The following is a 24,671-nucleotide window of genomic DNA, read 5'->3' as shown; positions in this document are numbered from 1 at the left end:
GCAGTTTTCTGAGTCAAACCAGATTTCTACAATGTCCAGAGTATCAGGACTACTGTAGGGTGTTACCTGTATCTGTTTGTCTCTGGTAAAACTTCCCTTAAAGAAAGGAACAGGGAGAGAGAGAGAGGGAGGCAGGGAGAGAGAGAGAGAGGGAGGCAGGGAGAGAGAGAGAGAGGGAGGCAGGGAGAGAGAGAGAGAGAGGGAGGCAGGGAGAGAGAGAGAGATGGAGGCAGGGAGAGAGAGAGAGATGGAGGCAGGGAGAGAGAGAGAGATGGAGGCAGGGAGAGAGAGAGAGATGGAGGCTGGGAGAGAGAGAGATGGAGGCTGGGAGAGAGAGAGATGGAGGCTGGGAGAGAGAGAGATGGAGAGAGAGGCAGGGAGAGAGAGTGATGGAGGCAGAGAGATGGCGGCAGGCAGGCAGAGAGAGATGTAGGTGGAGAGAGAGATGGGTAGAGAGATGGATGCAGAGAGAGAGAGAGAGAGAGATGGAGGCAGAGAGAGAGATGATTTGGTTAGAACCAACCAAATCATGAGAAAACAAAAATATATTTGTTTGACACATTGGAAAGAAATAACAAGAAAATTGAGCGAACTAGAATGCTATTTGGCCCTAAACAGAGACTTCACAGTGGCAGAATACCTGACCACTGTGACTGACCCAAACTTAAGGAAAGCTTTGACTATGTACAGACTCAGTGAGCATAGCCTTGCTATTGAGAAAGGCCGCCGTAGACAGACCTGGCTCTCAAGAGAAGACAGGCTATGTGCACACTGCCCACAAAGTGAGGTGGAAACTGAGCTGCACTTCCTAACCCTGCCAAATTTAGGACCATTTTAGAGACACATTTTTCCCTCAGATTACACAGATCCACAAAGAATTCAAAAACAAACTCGATTTTGATAAACTCCCATATCTACTGGGTGAAATACCACAGTGTGCCATCACAGCAGTAAGATTTGTGACCTGATGCCACAAGAAAAGGGCAACCAGTGAAGAACAAACACCATTGTAAATACAACCCATATTTATGTTTATTTATTTTCCCTTTTGTACTTTAACTATTTGCACATCGTTACAACACTGTATATATACATAATATGACATTTGTAATGTCTTTATTAATTTGGAACTTCTTTGAGTGTAATGTTTACTGTTCATTTTTTAAAATGTATTTCACTTTTGAATATGATCTACTTCACATGCTTTGGCAATGTTAACATATTTTTCCTATGCCAATAAAGCCCCTTGAATTGAATTGAGAGAGATGTGAGTTAGAGGGGATGGGAGCTTCCTGTAGCTGTAGCAACTACTGCCACGCTGCTCCAATAACCAAGCTAATGTGTGGTTGCTAGGGAGACATTGCAAGATTCCAGGGAGATGAGTTTAGGCAGCTGTGGTTTTCCCTCCAGAAGCTGTTGAATTTAGGATCAAAGACAACCTTTGTCTCAAATATACCCTATTCCCTATATAGTGCTCTGGTCAAAATTAGTGCACTATTTGGGGAATACTGTACAATTTGGGATGAAACGGGGATTATCCTGCATCTAGTCTCCTAAAGGATCACTGCTTGAGGGGATAAACACACTCATCCACCCTGCCTATTGTCTCTCCCTTTTGTGTGTGTGTGTGTGTGTGTGTGTGTGTGTGTGTGTGTGTGTGGCTCTGTAAGTGAGGGATTCTCTGACATGCCAATGGATTGATCTGTGACGGCTGTGTGCACACTCACCCAGTTCTGTCTCATACGTTTCAACAGTGTTTATTGGTTGGTGATGTGTTAACTTCTCCTTGTATTTTCCTCCCTAGTGACTATGGTTAGGTTTTAGGATTTATGTTTGTGTTTGTGTATTCTTAATGAGGGTTCCCTCTGTTCCTTCTGTATGTCTGAGTAAGACATCTTGTCTGCTCATCATCAAATGGAGTTGTGTTTTGTCCACAAGCTGCTTAGTTAGGTCTGACTGCCTGAGATGTGGAGAGACTGGCTCAAATTCACTGTTTTACCCTGGAGTCTTCATTAACACCTAAACCATTTAACTACGAGTCTCTCTCTCTGTCTCTCTGTCTCTCTCTCTGTCTCTCTCTCTCTCTCTCTCTGTCTCTGTCTCTGTCTCTGTCTCTGTCTCTCTCTCTCTCTCTCTCTCTCCATCCCTTCAGCCCTCTCTCTTGGCTCTGTCTGTAAGAGTACATTAATTACAGCTGAAGCGTTTCCCAAAGGTTCAGAAGGCAATGAAAGACAAGGGGAGAGGAGTAGAGGAGAGGCGGGGGAGGGAGAGAATGGAAGAGTTGGAAAAAGTGCCGATGAGGAGGAGAGTCGGTAAGGAACACAGAGTAGAACATGTAGGGACATATAGGATTATAGGATCTGCTATATCCTGTCTCTGCTGGAGGTAGTCATACATGGTCCTTACAGTACCAATGCCCTTGCACTCGTGTGTGTGTGTGTGTGTGTGTGTGTGTGTGTGTGTGTGTGTGTGTGTGTGTGTGTGTGTGTGTGTGTGTGTGTGTGTGTGTGTGTGTGTGTGTGTGTGTGTGTGTGTGTGTGTGTGTGTGTGTGTGTGTGTGTGTGTGTGTGTGGTGTGTGTGCCATTGTCCTAGCCAGCAGCCTTATACCCAGGCTTGGTGTATTAGCATAGTGTTGACATTAGCAGTAAAACAATTAGACTGTGACGGTATCCCAAATGTCACCCTATTACCTACTGGACCTGGGCTGGGGCAGGGCCTGGGGCAGGGCCCTGGTCAATAGTAGTGCACTATATATAGACCCATTTGGAACACAGCCTGTAGCTACAGTAGTATGGCTAACAGACTCCACAGAAAGGACAGACATTTGTGAAACGATTCATCACAGAGATTTAACACAAGTGCAAAGAGAGGAACGGTGAGAGAAAAAGAGCAGAGCATGATGGAGAGAGAGGAAGATTTACTGAGTAACAGACTTACTGACTTACTGACACTAACAACTGCAAACATTTCTCTTCACCTTGTGTAGAAATAAGCTGTAAAACTGCGTATTTTTCTCTACGCCCCATGGCAAAATGAGTAGAATTGCATTAAATGTTTTAGAAAATAGCGAAATCTTCTCGATGCCCCGTGGAAAAGTGTGTAGATTTGCGGCATTATTGCTTTAAAACCACAACATTTTCTCTATGCCTCGTGAAAAAATGTGTAGAATTTCAGGAAAATAACTCAAACGTTTTCTCTCCGCTGTCAAGAGAGCTGCAAGGTGGATACACAGACCCCAAGCCACTGCAGCCCCCCCATGATGAGTTCAGATTTTTGTAGCCCCCACCCCATTATTGTTGCCCATCGCTGGTCTAACACAAGGCTACAGCCTTTCACAGACCATGTGGTCCTGATTAGAAGTAGTAAAAAGCAGTTACCCAGAGCTTTCTTCATGGGCCGAGCCACAGCTGCCCTGTCAGGGATCGGCACAGTACAACACATCACAACCCAGCCCTGAACTAGCCTGTAACTTTCACAGCAGTGTGTCTTTTCACCCCGTAGAGACCCCATTGTCATTTCCTGGTAACTAAGAGAGATTTGGGAACACAACATGCTGCAGCTCCACCTCAGCCTTTAGCATGGGATGCCACTGTCTCTAGGGCAACCACGGAAGGTTAATGGCTCCTATGGCAACCAGGGGAAAGGGGACGTCCCTGCCCAGAACATTCAACCAATGGTCACTCACCACACAGGGTAACAATGTGATTACCAAGAACAGGTGGACCTTTCACCAAAACCACCTACCCTGCAGCTGTATCCCAAATGGCACCCTATGCCTTGTCTAGTGCGCTACTGTTGATGGGTGCTGGTCAAAATTAGTGCACAATTATAGGGAATAGGGTGCCAGATGCATTTAGGCTGTCATATGGCCTGATGCTATGGTAATGAGATGCATTAGGTTAATGATATGAGTGGTTTCTGTGTTTGAAGTCTGGCCAGGTCTGGTGGTGTCTGGGAACATACTCTTAGTGTGTGCCACAGATTGAAAGGCTGATAACTGCCGGAGAGATGGGGGAGGGGGGAGAGAGAGAGAGATGGGGGAGGGGGGAGAGAGAGAGAGAGAGATGGGGGAGGGGGGAGAGAGAGAGAGATGAAAAGAGAGTGAACAAGAGAGTGTGAGAAATAGAAAGAGATTGAGCAAGAAAGAGGGTTAGAGAGAACGAGAGACATGATTAACTAATTCAGCATTCCACATTTAGCTCAAATAGTCAATCGAATTTCTTAACATTCAAATAAAAATATTTAGTTTGATTGTATTCCATTACTGTTGTACGTTTTCCATCTAGATTTACTTTTAATACTGTATTTTCTCTCTCTCTCCGTCTCCTCTCTCTCTCTCTCTCTCGCTAGGAAGTGGAATAGAAAGTGCAGCCCAGTTTCCAGCTCATTTTGTGGGCAGTCTGCACATAGCCTGTCTTCTCTTGAGCCAGGTTTGCCTATGGCGGCCTTTCTCAATAGCAAGGCTATGCTCACTGAGTCTGTACATAGTCAAAGCTTTCCTTAAGTTTGGGTCAGTCACAGTGGTCAGATATTCTGCCAGTGGTCAGGTATTTTGCCACTGTGTACTCTCTGTTTAACGCCAAATAGCATCCTAGTTTGCTCAGTTTTTTTGTAAATTCTTTTCAATGTGTCAAGTAATTATCTTTTTGTTTTCTCATGATTTGATTGGGTCTAATTGTGTTGCTGTCCTGGAGCTCTGTGGGGTCTGTTTGTCCTCTCCTGTCAGATATCATGTGCTATGAGGTTTTGTGGTCAGCTTTCTGGCTGCTTCTCCCTGTTTTCAACTCCACTGGGACATTGTGTTTGAAACGCTGCCATTGTTCCGTGGTTCGGGAAATGTGGCCGGCACACACACACACACACACACACACACACACACACACACACACACACACACACACACACACACACACACACACACACACACACACACACTCACATCACACACACATCACACACACTCACTCACATCACACACACACTCACACACATCACACACACACACACACACATCACACACACACTCACTCACACTCACTCACATCACACACTCACTCACTCACTCACATCACACACACACTCACTCACAAGTCCTATAATTGTCTCCCAATACTAGCTGGATCTCTCTCTCTCTTTTACTCTTCCTATCTCTCTTCCTTTTGCTCTTTTACTATCTCACTTTCCTTTCCCCCCCCCCCTCTCTCTCTCTCTCTCTCTCTCTCTCTTTTTCTCTCTCTCTTTTTCTCAGAGCAGCTCCTGTCTACGTGCCAAGCTCTGTCAGAATGATGAAGGTCCATCATTACATCTCTCCATAGACAATGTCAAACTCCATGATGATATCTCTATACACAGCGCCTCATGTCAGATGGATGGAGCTCTCGTCTCTCTCCTGGGACACTGTTCCCTAGTGTACATGGTCAAACGTAGTGCACTAAATAGGGAATAGGGTGCAATTTGGGACGCAGACAAAAACTAGTTCATAGTGAAGAACTATTAATAATCTTTAGCTGTGTTAAGTCAATACACTCCACTCATGAACTCAGGATACAATTAGTTATTGTTGAAGGGTGTGTGTGTGTGTGGCGGGATGGATTGTGCGTGTGCGTGTCCACTGGGACGATACTGCTCACAAAGGAAGATGATATGAATGTATATGATAGAATCATGACTAGCAGTGTGTCATTACCCAGAGAGATCACTCCAGATTCAAGGCGAAATTTTGCGTTTTTGCTGGTCCCCAGGAACGTCGGGAGAAGCAGTCCCAAAAAAATATACACTGCTCAAAAAAATAAAGGGAACACTTAAACAACACAATGTAACTCCAAGTCAATCACACTTCTGTGAAATCAAACTGTCCACTTAGGAAGCAACACTGATTGACAATAAATTTCACATGCTGTTGTGCAAATGAAATAGACAAAAGGTGGAAATTATAGGCAATTAGCAAGACACCCCCAATAAAGGAGTGATTCTGCAGGTGGTGACCACAGACCACTTCTCAGTTCCTATGCTTCCTGGCTGATGTTTTGGTCACTTTTGAATGCTGGCGGTGCTCTCACTCTAGTGGTAGCATGAGACGGAGTCTACAACCCACACAAGTGGCTCAGGTAGTGCAGCTCATCCAGGATGGCACATCAATGCGAGCTGGGGCAAGAAGGTTTGCTGTGTCTGTCAGCGTAGTGTCCAGAGCATGGAGGCGCTACCAGGAGACAGGCCAGTACATCAGGAGACGTGGAGGAGGCCGTAGGAGGGCAACAACCCAGCAGCAGGACCGCTACCTCCGCCTTTGTGCAAGGAGGAGCACTGCCAGAGCCCTGCAAAATGACCTCCAGCAGGCCACAAATGTGCATGTGTCTGCTCAAACGGTCATGGGGAGGATCTGCTATATATAAATATTATATAATTTTTTCATCAATCTACACATAATGCCCCATAATGACAAAGCAAACACAGGTTTTCTAAATTATAGCAAATGTATTCAAACTATTTGCTATGAGACTTGAAATTGAGCTCAGGTGCATCCTGTTTCCATTGATCATCCTTGAGATGTTTCTACAACTTGATTGGAGTTCACCTGTGGTAAATTCAATTGATTGGACATGATTTGGAAAGGCACACACCTGTCTATATAAGGTCCCACAGTTGACAGTCCATGTCAGAGCAATTGTTCGCAGAGCTCTGAGACAGGATTGTGTCGAGGCACAGATCTGGGGAAGGGTACCAAAACATTTCTGCAACATTGAAGGTTCCCAGAAACACAGTGGTCTCCATCATTCTTAAATGGAAGATGTTTAGAACCACCAAGACTCTTCCTAGAGCTGGCCGCCCGACCAAACTGAGCAATCGGGGGGGAAGACCTTGGTCAGGGAGGTGACCAAGAACCCAATGGTCACTCGGTCAGAGCTCCAGAGTTTCTCTGTGGAGATGGGAGAATGTTCCAGAAGGACAGCCATCTCTGCAGCACTCCACCAAGCAGGTCAGACAGAAGCCACTCCTCAGTAAAAGGCACATGACAGCCCTGCTTATAGTTTGGCACCTAAAGGACCATGATAAACCAGATCTCTGGTCTGATGAAACCAAGATTGAACTCTTTGGCCTGAATGGCAAGTGTCACTTCTGAAAGGAAAAATGGCACTATCCCTATGGTGAAGCATAGTGGTGGCACCATATTGCTGTGGGGATGTTTTTCAGCGGCAGGGAGACTAGTCAGGATCAAGCGAAAGATGAACGGAGCAAAGAACAGAGAGATCCTTGATGACAACCTGCTCCAGAGCACTCAGGACCTTGGACTGGGGCGAAGGTTTATCTTCCAACAGAACAACAACCCTATGCACAGCCAAGACAGTGCAGGAGTGGCTTCGGGACAAGTCTCTGAATGTTCTTGTGTGGCCCAGCCAGAGCCTGGACTTGAACCCGATCGAACATCTCTGGAGAGAACTGAAAATAGCTGTGCAGCAACGCTCCCCAACTAACCTGACAGAGCTTGAGAGGATCTGCAGAGAAGAATGTGAGAAACTCCCCAAATACAGGTGTACCAAGCTTGTAGTGTCATACCCAAGAAGACTCAAGGCTGTAATCACTGCCAAAGATGCGTCAACAAAGTACTGAGTAAAGGGTCTGAATACTTATGTAAATGTGATAGTTTTTTAGATTTTTATAGATAAAAAAATATTTTGGGTTTGTCATTATGGGGTAGTATGTGTAAGTTGTTGAGGGGGGGGGGGAACAATTGAATACATTTATTGGTGATATTGGTGTTGGTGCAGAGCGGTATTTGTTTGTTGTACTCAGTCAATTGAAAATGAGCTTAGAGTTTTGAAACGAGCCATTTTGATGATCTGTTTAGATAGAGTTGTGAAAATTACACCAAAGTGATTGAAAAAGTGAGGGAGAGGGAGAGACGGAGAGGGGGAGACGGAGAGAGGGAGACTGAGAGAGGGAGAGCAAAATATGAAATAGTGATTCACTGATCTGATTTAAACATATTGATCCTCCTTTAGGACTACTGACCTTTTAGGAACCCAATAGAGTTACTATAGTTTCTCTTCACTTGACCTTACAGACAAATAGCTGTGGAGAATACCAACTCTGTTTACTAGAACAAATCACACATGTAGTCTCTCTCCCCCTCATCTCTCTCTCTCTCTCTCCCCCTCATCTCTCTCTCTCTCTCTCCCCATCATCTCTCTCTCTTTCTCTCTCTCTCTCTCCCCCTCATCTCTCTCTCTCTCCCCCTCATCTCTCTCTCTCTCTCTCTCTCTCTCTCTCTCTCTCTCTCTCTCTCTCTCTCTCTCTCTCCCCCTCATCTCTCTCTCTCTCTCTCTCTCTCTCTCTCTCTCTCTCTCCATTCCTCTCTTTCTCTCTTCCCGTAGGAAAGGATATTTTGTTCCGTCTCATTTATCTCCAATGAAGGAATCGTTTCTGGATCTTCTGGAGAAAATTCGTTTTCCACATTGTCTTTATTTTCACATCACACCAAACTGTTAGCCGAGTGTCCACAAACGGTATACCCGACACCCGGAAACACACACACGCAAGTAGGCACGCACCACAGGAGGCTGGGGCACCTTAAATAGGGAGGGCTTGTGGTAATGGCTGGAGCGGAATATGGAATGGTATCACATGGTTTGATGCCATTCCATCCGCTGCCTTACAGCCAGTATTATGAGCCGTCATCCCCTCAGCAGCCTCCAGTGGCAAGCATGCATGCAGATATACACACACACACACACACACACACACACACACACACACACACACACACACACACACACACACACACACACACACACCATGTCTATGTCTGCCTGTCTGTAATGAGGGTGAGCTGTTCTGTCTGGAGAAGCAGGGAGGAGGAAACCTAATGAAACCCAACAAAATATCTCTGTCAGAACCACCACTGAACAACCCTCTGAGCTCCCCATAAAACACTAATTGGCTCATTTGGAACAGTTTACTGTGGAAGTGGGGCAGATGTGACCAACTGGGTCTAAACCCGGGACATAGACTAGCTTTGCCAGCTCAACTAAAGCCAAGGAATTACTGTAGCTTGGTGCAAGCATTTTTGTTTCTCGTTTTTACCATGGTTTTTCATGTAGAATAGTTTGAGTGTTCAGTCTTTAACCTAATCCACCATCTCTCTCTCCTTCTCTTCTCTTCTCTCTCTCTCTCTCCCCCTCTCTCTCTCTCTCTTTCTCCCCTCACTCTCCCCCCAACTCTCTCTCCAGTGTGTGGGTGTGGCCTGGCTAGATCTGGGTTCTTTCAGAAGAGTGGTGAGTACATCTGTACGTCAGACTACCAACGTCTGTACGGGACGCGCTGTGACCGCTGTGACGGATTCATCACCGGGGAGGTGGTCTCAGCACTGGGGAGGACCTACCACCCTACCTGCTTTGTCTGCAGTGTCTGCAGGTACACACACACACACACACACACACACACACACACACACACACACACACACACACACACACACACACACACACACACACACACACACACACACACACACACACACACACACACACACACTCTCTCTCTCTCTCCCTAACATGCATACTGTACACACACTCTCTAACACAAACACACACACAAACAGACGTCTCCTGATTGATCATTGTGAAACAGTGAGGGTGAGCTCTTTTGTAGTTAGCTCTGTACTGTGTTTCAGTGAACTGGTGTTTTGAAAAGGCAGTGGAGATGGTGGGAGACAGAGACATAGAGCGTGCTGTCAGAGTAGGACAGAAATAGCAGCGACGCTTTTGTGGCCAGAGTAACATGGCTTCCATTAAATATGTAGAGTAAAAGTTGAAAGCGCAGAGCAAGGCTGACGGTGCAGAGTCTCTGGAAGGAGAGACACACGCAGCTAACAACAAAGTCACACACACACACACACTCCCCTAGTCTACTAATCCTCTAGTCTACTACTCCTCTAGTCTACTACTACTAGTCTACTACTCCTCTAGTCTACTACTACTCCTCTAGTCTACTACTCCTCTAGTCTACTACTGCTCCTCTAGTCTACTACTCCTCTAGTCTACTACTACTCCTCTAGTCTACTACTACTCCTCTAGTCTACTACTACTCCTCTAGTCTACTACTACTCCTCTAGTCTACTACTACTCCTCTAGTCGACTACTACTCTTCTAGTCTACTACTACTCCTCTAGTCTACTACTACTCTTCTAGTCTACTACTACTCCTCTAGTCTACTACTACTCCTCTAGTCTACTACTACTCCTCTAGTCTACTACTACTCCTCTAGTCTACTACAACTCCTCTAGTCTACTACTACTCCTCTAGTCTACTACTACTTCTCTAGTCTACTACTACTCCTCTAGTCTACTACTACTCCTCTAGTCTACTACTACTCCTCTAGTCTACTACTACTCCTCTAGTCTACTACTACTACTCCTCTAGTCTACTACTACTCCTCTAGTCTACTACTACTACTCCTCTAGTCTACTACTACTCCTCTAGTCTACTACTACTCCTCTAGTCTACTACTACTCCTCTAGTCTACTACTACTACTCCTCTAGTCTACTACTACTCCTCTAGTCTACTACTGCTCCTCTAGTCTACTACTACTCCTCTAGTCTACTACTACTCCTCTAGTCTACTACTACTCCTCTAGTCTACTACTACTCCTCTAGTCTACTACTACTCCTCTAGTCTACTACTACTCCTCTAGTCTACTACTACTACTCTTCTAGTCTACTACTACTCCTCTAGTCTACTACTACTCCTCTAGTCTACTACTGCTCATCTAGTCTACTACTACTCCTCTAGTCTACTACTACTCCTCTAGTCTACTACTACTCCTCTAGTCTACTACTACTCCTCTAGTCTACTACTACTCCTCTAGTCTACTACTACTACTCCTCTAGTCTACTACTACTCCTCTAGTCTACTACTACTACTCCTCTAGTCTACTACTACTCCTCTAGTCTACTACTGCTCGTCTAGTCTACTCCTCTAGTCTACTCCTCTAGTCTACTACTACTACTCCTCTAGTCTACTACTACTCCTCTAGTCTACTACTACTCCTCTAGTCTACTACTACTCCTCTAGTCTACTACTACTCCTCTAGTCTACTACTACTCCTCTAGTCTACTACTACTCTAGTCTACCACTACTCCTCTAGTCTACTACTACTCCTCTAGTCTACTACTACTCCTCTAGTCTACTACTCCTCTAGTCTACTACTACTCCTCTAGTCTACTACTACTCCTCTAGTCTACTACTACTCCTCTAGTCTACTACTACTCCTCTATTCTACTACTACTCCTCTAGTCTACTACTACTCCTCTAGTCTACTCCTCTAGTCTACCACTACTCCTCTAGTCTACCACTACTCCTCTAGTCTACTACTACTCCTCTAGTCTACTACTACTCCTCTAGTCTACTACTACTCCTCTAGTCTACTACTACTCCTCTAGTCTACTACTACTCCTCTAGTCTACTACTACTCCTCTAGTCTACTCCTCTAGTCTACCACTACTCCTCTAGTCTACTACTACTCCTCTAGTCTACTACTACTCCTCTAGTCTACTACTACTCCTCTAGTCTACTACTACTCCTCTAGTCTACTACTCCTCTAGTCTACTACTACTCCTCTAGTCTACTACTACTCCTCTAGTCTACTACTACTCCTCTAGTCTACTACTACTCCTCTAGTCTACTACTACTCCTCTAGTCTACTACTACTCCTCTAGTCTACTCCTCTAGTCTACCACTACTCCTCTAGTCTACCACTACTCCTCTAGTCTACTACTACTCCTCTAGTCTACTACTACTCCTCTAGTCTACTACTACTCCTCTAGTCTACTACTACTCCTCTAGTCTACTACTACTCCTCTAGTCTACTACTACTCCTCTAGTCTACTCCTCTAGTCTACCACTACTCCTCTAGTCTACTACTACTCCTCTAGTCTACTACTACTCCTCTAGTCTACTACTACTCCTCTAGTCTACTACTACTCCTCTAGTCTACTACTCCTCTAGTCTACTACTGCTCCTCTAGTCTACTACTGCTCCTCTAGTCTACTACTACTCCTCTAGTCTACTACTACTCCTCTAGTCTACTACTACTACTCTAGTCTACTACTACTCCTCTAGTCTACTACTACTCCTCTAGTCTACTACTGCTCCTCTAGTCTACTACTAATCCCCTAGTCTACTACTACTCCTCTAGTCTACTACTACTCCCCTAGTCTACTACTACTCCTCTAGTCTACTACTACTACTCCTCTAGTCTACTACTACTACTACTCTAGTCTACTACTACTCCTCTAGTCTACTACTACTCCTCTAGTCTACTACTACTCCTCTAGTCTACTACTACTCCTCTAGTCTACTACTACTCCTCTAGTCTACTACTACTCCTCTAGTCTACTACTACTCCTCTAGTCTACTACTACTCCTCTAGTCTACTACTACTCCTCTAGTCTACTCCTCTAGTCTACTCCTCTAGTCTACTACTGCTCCTCTAGTCTACTACTACTCCTCTAGTCTACTACTACTCCTCTAGTCTACTACTACTCCTCTAGTCTACTACTGCTCCTCTAGTCTACTACTGCTCCTCTAGTCTACTACTGCTCCTCTAGTCTACTACTACTCCTCTAGTCTACTACTGCTCCTCTAGTCTACTACTGCTCCTCTAGTCTACTACTACTCCTCTAGTCTACTACTACTCCTCTAGTCTACTACTACTCCTCTAGTCTACTACTACTCCTCTAGTCTACTACTACTCCTCTAGTCTACTACTACTCCTCTAGTCTACTACTACTCCTCTAGTCTACCACTACTCCTCTAGTCTACCACTACTCCTCTAGTCTACCACTACTCCTCTAGTCTACTACTACTCCTCTAGTCTACTACTACTCCTCTAGTCTACTACTACTCCTCTAGTCTACTACTGCTCCTCTAGTCTACTACTGCTCCTCTAGTCTACTACTGCTCGTCTAGTCTACTACTGCTCGTCTAGTCTACTACTACTCCTCTAGTCTACTACTACTCCTCTAGTCTACTACTACTCCTCTAGTCTACTACTACTCCTCTAGTCTACTACTACTCCTCTAGTCTACTACTACTCCTCTAGTCTACTACTACTCCTCTAGTCTACTACTCCTCTAGTCTACTACTGCTCCTCTAGTCTACTACTCCTCTAGTCTACTCCTCTAGTCTACTACTACTCCTCTAGTCTACTACTACTCCTCTAGTCTACTACTACTACTCTAGTCTACTACTACTCCTCTAGTCTACTACTACTCCCCTAGTCTACTAATCCTCTAGTCTACTACTACTCCTCTAGTCTACTACTACTCCTCTAGTCTACTACTACTACTCTAGTCTACTCCTCTAGTCTACTCCTCTAGTCTACTCCTCTAGTCTACTACTACTCCTCTAGTCTACTACTACTCCTCTAGTCTACTACTACTCTTCTAGTCTACTACTACTCCTCTAGTCTACTCCTCTAGTCTACTCCTCTAGTCTACTCCTCTAGTCTACTACTACTCCTCTAGTCTACTACTACTCCTCTAGTCTACTACTACTCCTCTAGTCTATTACTACTCCTCTAGTCTACTACTACTCCTCTAGTCTACTACTACTCCTCTAGTCTACTACTGCTCGTCTAGTCTACTCCTCTAGTCTACTCCTCTAGTCTACTACTACTACTCCTCTAGTCTACCACTACTCCTCTAGTCTACTACTACTCCTCTAGTCTACTACTACTCCTCTAGTCTACTACTACTCCTCTAGTCTACTCCTCTAGTCTACTACTGCTCCTCTAGTCTACTACTGCTCCTCTAGTCTACCACTACTCCTCTAGTCTACCACTACTCCTCTAGTCTACTACTACTCCTCTAGTCTACTACTCCTCTAGTCTACTCCTCTAGTCTACTACTGCTCCTCTAGTCTACTACTGCTCCTCTAGTCTACTACTACTCCTCTAGTCTACTACTACTCCTCTAGTCTACTACTACTCCTCTAGTCTACCACTACTCCTCTAGTCTACTACTACTCCTCTAGTCTACTACTCCTCTAGTCTACTACTACTCCTCTAGTCTACGACTGATCCTCTAGTCTACTACTACTCCTCTAGTCTACTACTACTCCTCTAGTCTACTACTCCTCTAGTCTACTACTACTCCTCTAGTCTACTACTCCTCTAGTCGTCTACTACTCCTCTAGTCTACTACTACTCCTCTAGTCTACTACTACTCCTCTAGTCTACTACTGCTCGTCTAGTCTACTACTACTCCTCTAGTCTACTACTACTCCTCTAGTCTACTACTACTCCTCTAGTCTACTACTACTCCTCTAGTCTACTACTACTCCTCTAGTCTACTACTACTACTCTAGTCTACTACTGCTCCTCTAGTCTACTACTACTACTCTAGTCTACTACTACTCCTCTAGTCTACTACTACTCCTCTAGTCTACTACTACTCCTCTAGTCTACTACTACTCCTCTAGTCTACTACTACTCCTCTAGTCTACTACTACTACTCTAGTCTACTACTACTACTCTAGTCTACTACTACTCCTCTAGTATACTCCTCTTCCTCCTGTAGTGTACTACTAATAATATCAGCTAATAACTATCTAATATCTCAAATCGTCAAGCCATTAAAATTCTGTAGGCCTTCCAAACCATGTTCTCCAGACATGCCTGACAGCACACTACATTCTGTAGGCCATCCAAACCATGTTCTCCTGACATGCCTGACAGCACACTAAATTCTGGAGGCCATCCAAACCATGTTCTCCAGACATGCCTGACAGCACACTACATTCTGTAGGCCATCCAAACCATGTTCTCCAGACATGCCTGACAGCACACTACATTCTGTTGGCCATCCAAACCATGTTCTCCAGACATGCCTGACAGCACACTACATTCTGTAGGCCATCCAAACCATGTTCTCCAGACATGCCTGACAGCACACTAACATTCTGTAGGCCATCCAAACCATGTTCTCCAGACATGCCTGACAGCACACTACATTATGTTGGCCATCCAAACCATGTTCTCCAGACATGCCTGACAGCACACTACATTCTGTTGGCCATCCAAACCATGTTCTCCAGACATGCCTGACAGCACACTACATTCTGTAGGCCATCCAAACCATGTTCTCCAGACATGCCTAACAGCACACTACATTCTGTAGGCCATCGAAACCATGTTCTCCTGACATGCCTGACAGCACACTAACATTCTGTAGGCCATCCAAACCATGTTCTCCAGACATGCCTGACAGCACACTACATTATGTTGGCCATCCAAACCATGTTCTCCAGACATGCCTGACAGCACACTACATTCTGTAGGCCATCCAAACCATGTTCTCCTGACATGCCTGACAGCACACTACATTCTGTAGGCCATCCAAACCATGTTCTCCAGACATGCCTGACAGCACACTACATTATGTTGGCCATCCAAACCATGTTCTCCTGACATGCCTGACAGCACACTACATTCTGTAGGCCATCCAAACCATGTTCTCCAGACATGCCTGACAGCACACTACGTTCTGTAGGCCATCCAAACCATGTTCTCCAGACATGCCTGACAGCACACTACATTCTGTAGGCCATCCAAACCATGTTCTCCAGACATGCCTGACAGCACACTACATTCTGTAGGCCATCCAAACCATGTTCTCCAGACATGCCTGACAGCACACTACATTCTGTAGGCCATCCAAACCATGTTCTCCAGACATGCCTGACAGCACACTACATTCTGTAGGCCATCCAAACCATGTTCTCCAGACATGCCTGACAGCACACTACATTATGTAGGCCATCCAAACCATGTTCTCCTGACATGCCTGACAGCACACTACATTCTGTAGGCCATCCAAACCATGTTCTCCTGACATGCCTGACAGCACACTACGTTCTGTAGGCCATCCAAACCATGTTCTCCAGACATGCCTGACAGCACACCTCATTCTGTAGGCCATCCAAACCATGTTCTCCTGACATGCCTGACAGCACACTACATTCTGTAGGCCATCCAAACCATGTTCTCCTGACATGCCTGACAGCACACTACATTCTGTAGGCCATCCAAACCATGTTCTCCAGACATGCCTGACAGCACACTACATTCTGTAGGCCATCCAAACCATGTTCTCCTGACATGCCTGACAGCACACTACATTCTGTAGGCCATCCAAACCATGTTCTCCTGACATGCCTGACAGCACACTACATTCTGTAGGCCATCCAAACCATGTTCTCCTGACATGCCTGACAGCACACTACATTCTGTAGGCCATCCAAACCATGTTCTCCAGACATGCCTGACAGCACACTAACATTCTGTAGGCAATCCAAACCATGTTCTCCAGACATGCCTGACAGCACACTACATTCTGTAGGCCATCCAAACCATGTTCTCCTGACATGCCTGACAGCACACTACATTCTGTAGGCCATCCAAACCATGTTCTCCTGACATGCCTGACAGCACACTACATTCTGTAGGCCATCCAAACCATGTTCTCCAGACATGCCTGACAGCACACTACATTCTGTAGGCCATCCAAACCATGTTCTCCAGACATGCCTGACAGCACACTAACATTCTGTAGGCCATCCAAACCATGTTCTCCAGACATGCCTGACAGCACACTACATTCTGTAGGCCATCCAAACCATGTTCTCCTGACATGCCTGACAGCACACTACATTCTGTAGGCCATCCAAGCCATGTTCTCCTGACATGCCTGACAGCACCCTACATTCTGTAGGCCATCCAAACCATGTTCTCCTGACATGCCTGACAGCACACTACATTCTGTAGGCCATCCAAACCATGTTCTCCAGACATGCCTGACAGCACACTACATTCTGTAGGCCATCCAAACCATGTTCTCCTGACATGCCTGACAGCACACTACATTCTGTAGGCCATCCAAACCATGTTCTCCAGACATGCCTGACAGCACACTACATTCTGTAGGCCATCCAAACCATGTTCTCCAGACATGCCTGACAGCACACTACATTCTGTAGGCCATCCAAACCATGTTCTCCAGACATGCCTGACAGCACACTACATTCTGTAGGCCATCCAAACCATGTTCTCCAGACATGCCTGACAGCACACTACATTCTGTAGGCCATCCAAACCATGTTCTCCTGACATGCCTGACAGCACACTACATTCTGTAGGCCATCCAAACCATGTTCTCCTGACATGCCTGACAGCACACTACATTCTGTAGGCCATCCAAACCATGTTCTCCAGACATGCCTGACAGCACACCTCATTCTGCAGGCCATCCAAACCATGTTCTCCAGACATGCCTGACAACACACTACATTCTGTAGGCCATCCAAACCATGTTCTCCAGACATGCCTGACAGCACACTACATTCTGTAGGCCATCCAAACCATGTTCTCCTGACATGCCTGACAGCACACTACATTCTGTAGGCCATCCAAACCATGTTCTCCTGACATGCCTGACAGCACACTACATTCTGTAGGCCATCCAAACCATGTTCTCCTGACATGCCTGACAGCACACTACATTCTGTAGGCCATCCAAACCATGTTCTCCAGACATGCCTGACAGCACACTACATTCTGTAGGCCATCCAAACCATGTTCTCCTGGCATGCCTGACAGCACACTACATTCTGTAGGCCATCCAAACCATGTTCTCCTGACATGCCTGACAGCACACTACATTCTGTAGGCCATCCAAACCATGTTCTCCTGACATGCCTGACAGCACACTACATTCTGTAGGCCATCCAAACCATGTTCTCCAGACATGCCTGACAGCACACTACATTCTGTAGGCCATCCAAACCATGTTCTCCTGACATGCCTGACAGCACACTACATTCTGTAGGCCATCCAAACCATGTTCTCCTGACATGCCTGACAGCACACTACATTCTGTAGGCCATCCAAACCATGTTCTCCAGACATGCCTGACAGCACACTACATTCTGTAGGCCATCCAAACCATGTTCTCCAGACATGCCTGACAGCACACTACATTCTGTAGGCCATCCAAACCATGTTCTCCTGACATGCCTGACAGCACACTACATTCTGTAGGCCATCCAAGCCATGTTCTCCTGACATGCCTGACAGCACACTACATTCTGTAGGCCATCCAAACCATGTTCTCCTGACATGCCTGACAGCACACTACATTCTGTAGGCCATCCAAACCATGTTCTCCAGACATGCCTGACAGCACACTACATTCTGTAGGCCATCCAATGACATCTTCCTCACAACCAAAGACTTGATACCTGCTCTCACACATCAGATATACACACGCACAGCCTTTTCTGGGTAAAGTAAGGGGTTATTCCTGCATGTATCTAAAGCTGGGATTTAAAGTTTATTTCCTCAGTCACAGTGAAACCATTGTTGTGTGTGTGCGTGTGTGTGTGTCCTCCTGTTGTTCAGTGGTGAGGACAATAACCATGTGGCACGAATTGTGGTGCCTTCCCTGGGCGCACTGTATGTGGTGTGTGTGTGTGTGCGTGTGTGCATGCTTGTGTATGTGTACGCAAATGTGTATTTAATCAGTGTGTATCTCCCCCGTGCAGGAAGCCGTTCCCTATCGGAGACAGAGTGACGTTCAGTGGGAAGGACTGTGTGTGTCAACAGTGTTCTCACACACTCGTCACCTCCAACGAACCAATCAAAATCCATGGACCCAGCCGTAAGTCCCGCACTCATGACCTCGAGACTTGGATCTAGAGGTCTTCACGGGTCCAAAATGTTGTACCTTCTCCAAAATGGACCTGGGGTATTCCCTCCCGGACCCAATATATGCATATATTTATTTTTTAATATAGAGACCCGTTCTGAATGGACCCGAGGACAACTAGACCCGTCCCGTGTAGACCTGGTCGGGTCCAGACCCAGTCCTAGTGAGGGAAGCAGCAGAAAAGTCATTTTTTAAGCTACTTTGTTAACCGGAGCTGATAAAGCATGAGAGGAGGGAGAGAGTTGCCGTTCTAGCAAGCGGGGGAGGGGCCGTACTGTGAGCAAGTGACATGGGGTGCAGGGAGGAGGAAGGGAGAGATGAAAGACAGCAACCAACCAACCTGACTCACGCTATAGTAGAATAATAGCTGCCATAGCTAGGTTATTTATCATCCACTATGATTATGTAGTACCTGTCTTGGACTGCATCAAACCGGAACGAGAAGCTAGTTAAGCTAGCTAGCTACACGCACCACGCTCCACTCTCGTGAAGAGCAGGAGCATAAATTATACAATTTCTTTCTCTCTCTACTGCAGCAGTCGCATGCGGATCTGTGCGGGCCCTTCCGGACAAGTCAGTTAAAATTACACCTACCCGAGACCCGTGACAATCATATCATAGCTGACCTAGACCTGTGACATTAATTAGAATTCTGCATTCAGACCCGCTCAGGTCTCGGATCAGGTCTCGGATCAGGTCTCGGATCAGGTCTCGGATCAGGTCTCGGGTATTCAGGTCTCGGGTATTCAGGTCTCGGAACAGGTCTCGGATCAGGTCTCGGATCAGGTCTCGGGTATTCAGGTCTCGGATCAGGTCTCGGATCAGGTCTCGGGTATTCAGGTCTCGGGTATTCAGGTCTCGGGTATTCAGGTCTCTGGTATTCAGGTCTCGGGTATTCAGGTCTCGGATCAGGTCTCGGATCAGGTCTCGGGTATTCAGGTCTCGGATCAGGTCTCGGGTATTCAGGTACTGGTGGATCTGTGAGGAACTCTACTTGGAACCAATCTAGAACTTACCTCTAGACCACACCCCTTTAGGGTGACACACTCTAGAACCAACCCCTACACCACACCCCTTTAGGGTGACACACTCTAGAACCAACCCCTAGACCACACCCCTTTAGGGTGACACACTCTAGAACCAACCCCTAGACCACACCCCTTTAGGGTGACACACTCTAGAACCAACCCCTAGACCACACCCCTTTAGGGTGACACACTCTAGAACCAACCCCTAGATCACACCCCATACGGGGTCTGCAGGTATAGGGCTGATACACTGAGTTGACACACACATTGTTGGGTACAGTTACATTAGCCCCTCAGGTTTGTCCCTCTCTCGCTTCTTTTCTCTTATCCCCCTAATTCTCACCACCTCTTTCCCCCACCCCTCCTCCTCCCCCTCCACTCTCCCTCCTCTCTCTCTGTCTCTCCCTCCACCTCTCTCCCTCGCCCCCCTCTGCCTCCCTGTCCCCTTCTCTCCCCTCCCTCATCCTCTCCATCTCCCTCTCCCCATCTCCCCCCTCCCTCATCCTCTCCACCTCCCTCTCCCCCCTCCCTCATCCTCTCCACCTCCCTCTCTCCCTCTCCCCCCTCCCTTATCCTCTCCACCTCCCTCTCCCCCCTCCCTCATCCTCTCCACTTCCCTCATCCTCTCCACCTCCCTCTCCCCATCTCCCCCCTCCCTCATTCTCTCCACCTCCCTCTCCCCATCTCCCCCCTCCCTCATCCTCTCCACCTCCCTCTCCCCCCTCCCTCATCCTCACCTCCCTCATCCTCTCCACCTCCCTCTCTCCCTCTCCCCCCTCCCTCATCCTCTCCACCTCCCTCTCCCCCCTCCCTCTCTCTCCAGACTGTTCAGGGTGTGGAGAGGATATAAAACAGGGACAGTCTCTGCTGGCGTTGGAGAAACAGTGGCATGTCAGCTGCTTCAAGTGTCAAACCTGCAACATGGTCCTCACTGGGGAATACATCAGCAAGTCAGTACACACACACACACACACACACACACACACACACACACACACACACACACACACACACACACACACACACACACACACACACACACACACACACACACACACACACACACACACACACACACACACACACACACACAGTCAGACATACAGTACCAGTTTTAACACACATACTACTTATTCCAGGGTTTTTCTTTATTTTTACTACTTTATACATTTTGGAATAATAGTGAAGACATCAAAACTATGAAATAACACATATGGTATCATGTAGTAACCCAAAAAGTGTTAAACAAATCAAATATATTTTAGATTTGAGATTCTTCAAAGTAGCCACCCTTTGCCTTGATGACAGCTTTGCACACTCTTGGCATTCTCTCAACCAGCTTCATGAGGTAGTCACCTGGAATGCATTTCAAATAACAGGTGTACCTTGTTTAAAGTTAATTTGTGGAATATTTTTCCTTCTTAATGCATTTGAGCCAATCAGTTGTGTTGTGACAAGGTAGGGGTGGTGTACAGAAGATAGCCCTATTTGGTAAAAGACCAAGTCCATATTATGGCAAGAACAGCTCAAATAAGCACAGAGAAAGAACAGTCCTGTCACGTTCTGACCTTAGTTCTTTTGTTATTTTGTTTTAGTATGGTCAGGGCGTGAGTTGGGTGGGTTATCTATGTTCGTTGTTCTATGTTGGTTTTTGCGTTTGGCCTGGTATGATTCTCAATCAGAGGCAGGTGTCGTTAGTTGTCTCTGATTGAGAATCATACTTAGGTAGCCTTTTTCCACCTGTGTTTCGTGGGTGTTTATTTTCTGTCTTTGTGTATGTCACCAGACAGGACTGTTTCATTTTGTGTCATTCTCATTTATCGTTAGTTTTGTTGTTTTGTTCGAGTTTCATTTTCATTAAAAGGCATAATGAATACTTACCACGCTGCAGTTTGGTCCTCCTCTCTTTCTCCTAACGACGAGTGTTACAGAAACACCCACCAACAAAGGACCAAGCAGCGTGGTAACGGGAAGCAGCAGCGATCGCAGGACTCCTGGACTTGGGAGGAGATTCTGGACGGAGATGGACTCTGGGCACAGGCTGGAGAATATCGCCGCCCCAAGGCTGGGCTGGAGGCAGCGAAAGCGGAGAGGCGGCGGTATGAGGAGGCAGCACGGCAGCGCGGCTGGAAGCCCGAGAGACAGCCCCAAAAATGTATTGGGGGGAGTGTGGCGAAGTAAGGTAGGAGACCTGCGCCAACTCCCCGTGCTTACCGTGGAGAGAGAGGGATCGGGCAGGCACCGTGTTATGCCGTGAGGCGCACGGTGTCCCTGGTGCGCAGGCAGAGCCCGGTGCGGTACATAGCAGCGCCTCGTATCGGCCAGGCTAGAGTGGGCATCGAGCCAGGTGCCATGAAGCCGGCTCAGCGCATCTGGTCTCCAGTGCGTCTCCTCGGGCCGGGGTACATGGCACCAGCCCTACGCATGGTGTCCCGGGTTCGCCAGCACAGCCCAGTGCGTGCTATTCCACCTCACCGCACTGGCCTGGCTACGGGGAGCATTCAGCCAGGTAGGGTTGGGCAGGCTCGGTGCTGGAGACCTCCAGTGATCCTCCACGGTCCGGTCTATCCGGTGCCTCCTCCACGTACCAGACCTCCAGTGGCAGCCCCACGCACCAGGCTGCCTCTCCGTTTCCTTCCTCCAGGTGCTCCCGTCTGTCCAGCGCCGCCTGAGTCTCCCTCCTGTCCAGCGCCGCCTGAGTCTCCCTCCTGTCCAGCGCCGCCTGAGTCTCCCTCCTGTCCAGCGCCGCCAGAGCCGCCCGTCTGTCCTGAGCTGCCACTCAGTCCGGAGCCGCCCTTTATTAGGGTTCCCAGTCCAAGGTCGGCGGCGAGGGTTGCCGCTCTAAAGACGCCACTGAAGCGGACTAAGACTATGGTGGAGTGGGGTCCACGTCCCGCGCCAGAGCCGCCACCGCGGACAGATGCCCACCCAGACCCTCCCCTATAGGTTCAGGTTTTGCTGCCGGAGTCCGCACCTTGGGGGGGGGGGTACTGTCACGTTCTGACCTTAGTTCTTTTGTTATTTCTTTGTTTTAGTATGGTCAGGGCGTGAGTTGGGTGGGTTATCTATGTTCGTTGTTCTATGTTGGTTTTTGCGTTTGGCCTGGTATGATTCTCAATCAGAGGCAGGTGTCATTAGTTGTCTCTGATTGAGAATCATACTTAGGTAGCCTTTTTCCACCTGTGTTTCGTGGGTGTTTATTTTCTGTCTTTGTGTATGTCACCAGACAGGACTGTTTCGTTTCGTGTCATTCTCGTTTATCGTTAGTTTTGTTGTTTTGTTCGAGTTTCATTTTCATTAAAAGGCATAATGAATACTTACCACGCTGCAGTTTGGTCCTCCTCTCTTTCTCCTAACGACGAGCGTTACAAGTCCATTATTTTAAGAAGTGAATGTCAGTCAATCTGGAACATTTCAAGAACTTTGAAAGTTCCTTCAAGTGCAGTCGCAATAACCATCAAGCACTATGATGAAACTGGCTCTCATGAGGACCGCCACAGGAAAGTAAGACACAGAGTTACCTCTGCTGCAGAGGATAAGTTCATTAGAGTTACCAGCCTCAGATCGCAGCCCAATTAAATTCTTCACAGAGTTCAAGTAACAGACACATCTCAACATCAACTGTTCAGAGGTGACTGTGTGAATCAGGCCTTCACGGTTGAACTGCTGCAAAGAAGCCACTACTAAAGGACACCAATAAGAAGAAGAGACTTGCTTGGGCAAAGAAAAAACACAAGTAATTGACTTTAGACCAGTGGAAATCTGTCCTTTTTGTCTGATGAGTCCACATTTGAGGTTTTGGTTCCAACCACCGTGTCTTTGTGAGATGCGGAGTAGGTGAACGGATGATCTCTACATGTGTGGTTCCCACCGTGAAGCATGGAGGAGGAGGTGTGATGGTGTGGGGGTGCTTTGCTGGTGACACTGTCACTTAACCAGCATGGCTACCACAGCATTTGGCAGCGATATGCCACCCCATCTGGTTTCAGCTTAGTGGGACTATCATTTGTTTTTCAACAGGACAATGACCCAAAACACACGTCCGGGCTGTGTAAGGGCTATTTGAGCAAGAAGGAGAGTGATGAAGTGTTGTATCAGATCACCTGGCCTCCACAATCACCCGACCTCAACCCAATTGAGATGGTTTGGGATGAATTGGTCTGCAGAGGGAAGGAAAAGCAGTCAAGTGCTCAGCATATGTGGGAACTCCTTCAAAACTGTTGAAAAAGCATTCCTCATGAAGCTGGTTGAGAGAATGCCAAAAGTGTGCAAAGCTGTCATCAAGGCAAAGGGTGGCTACTTTGAAGAATCTCAAATCTCAAATATATTTTGATTTGTTTAACACTTTTTTGGTTACTACATATGTGTTATTTCATAGTTTTTATGTCTTCACTATTATTCTACAATGTAGAAAATATTAAAAATAAAGAAAACCCTGGAATGAATGTGTGTCTAAACTTTTGACTTGTACTGTATATACACAAAGACACATGGGCATGTACACACACAGACACACCACACACACACAGAGACACACCACACACACACACACAGAGACACACCACACACACACACACAGACACACCACACACACACACAGACACACCACACACACACACAGACACAAACAGACACACCACACACGCACACAAACACAGACAAACAGATTGGGTGTTTAATAACCCTTTGTGTTTCAGGGACAACGTGCCGTACTGTGAGTCTGATTACCACGCCCAGTTTGGGGTTAAGTGTGAGACGTGCAGCAGATACATCAGTGGACGGGTTCTGGAGGTGAGCACTCATACACACTCCCCCTGGGGACCTATCCTCTCCTCTCCTCACCTCGCCGCCTCTGACCTCTCCTCTCCTCACCTCGTCTCC

The 24,671-nt window shown here is 46.8% G+C and overlaps 1 protein-coding gene across 4 annotated transcripts in view; it reads left to right on the top strand.

Moving 5' to 3' along the window:
• Positions 1-24,671, top strand: part of LOC139574689 (actin-binding LIM protein 3-like) — a 98,451-nt gene that overhangs the window by 34,289 nt on the left and 39,491 nt on the right. For all 4 annotated transcript variants that reach the window (XM_071399496.1, XM_071399495.1, XM_071399494.1 and 1 more), the window contains exons 3-6: positions 9,229-9,412; positions 18,599-18,714; positions 20,614-20,740; positions 24,488-24,581. In XM_071399496.1, coding sequence (XP_071255597.1) covers positions 9,229-9,412; positions 18,599-18,714; positions 20,614-20,740; positions 24,488-24,581 — 521 coding nt within the window. The remainder of the gene's footprint in view (positions 1-9,228; positions 9,413-18,598; positions 18,715-20,613; positions 20,741-24,487; positions 24,582-24,671) is intronic.

The sequence above is a fragment of the Salvelinus alpinus genome, chromosome 4 (assembly GCF_045679555.1).
Source record: "Salvelinus alpinus chromosome 4, SLU_Salpinus.1, whole genome shotgun sequence".
Classification (NCBI taxonomy): domain Eukaryota; kingdom Metazoa; phylum Chordata; class Actinopteri; order Salmoniformes; family Salmonidae; genus Salvelinus; species Salvelinus alpinus.
The sequence above is the reverse complement of the archived record's forward strand: the minus strand, read 5'-3'. Positions and strand labels throughout refer to the sequence as shown.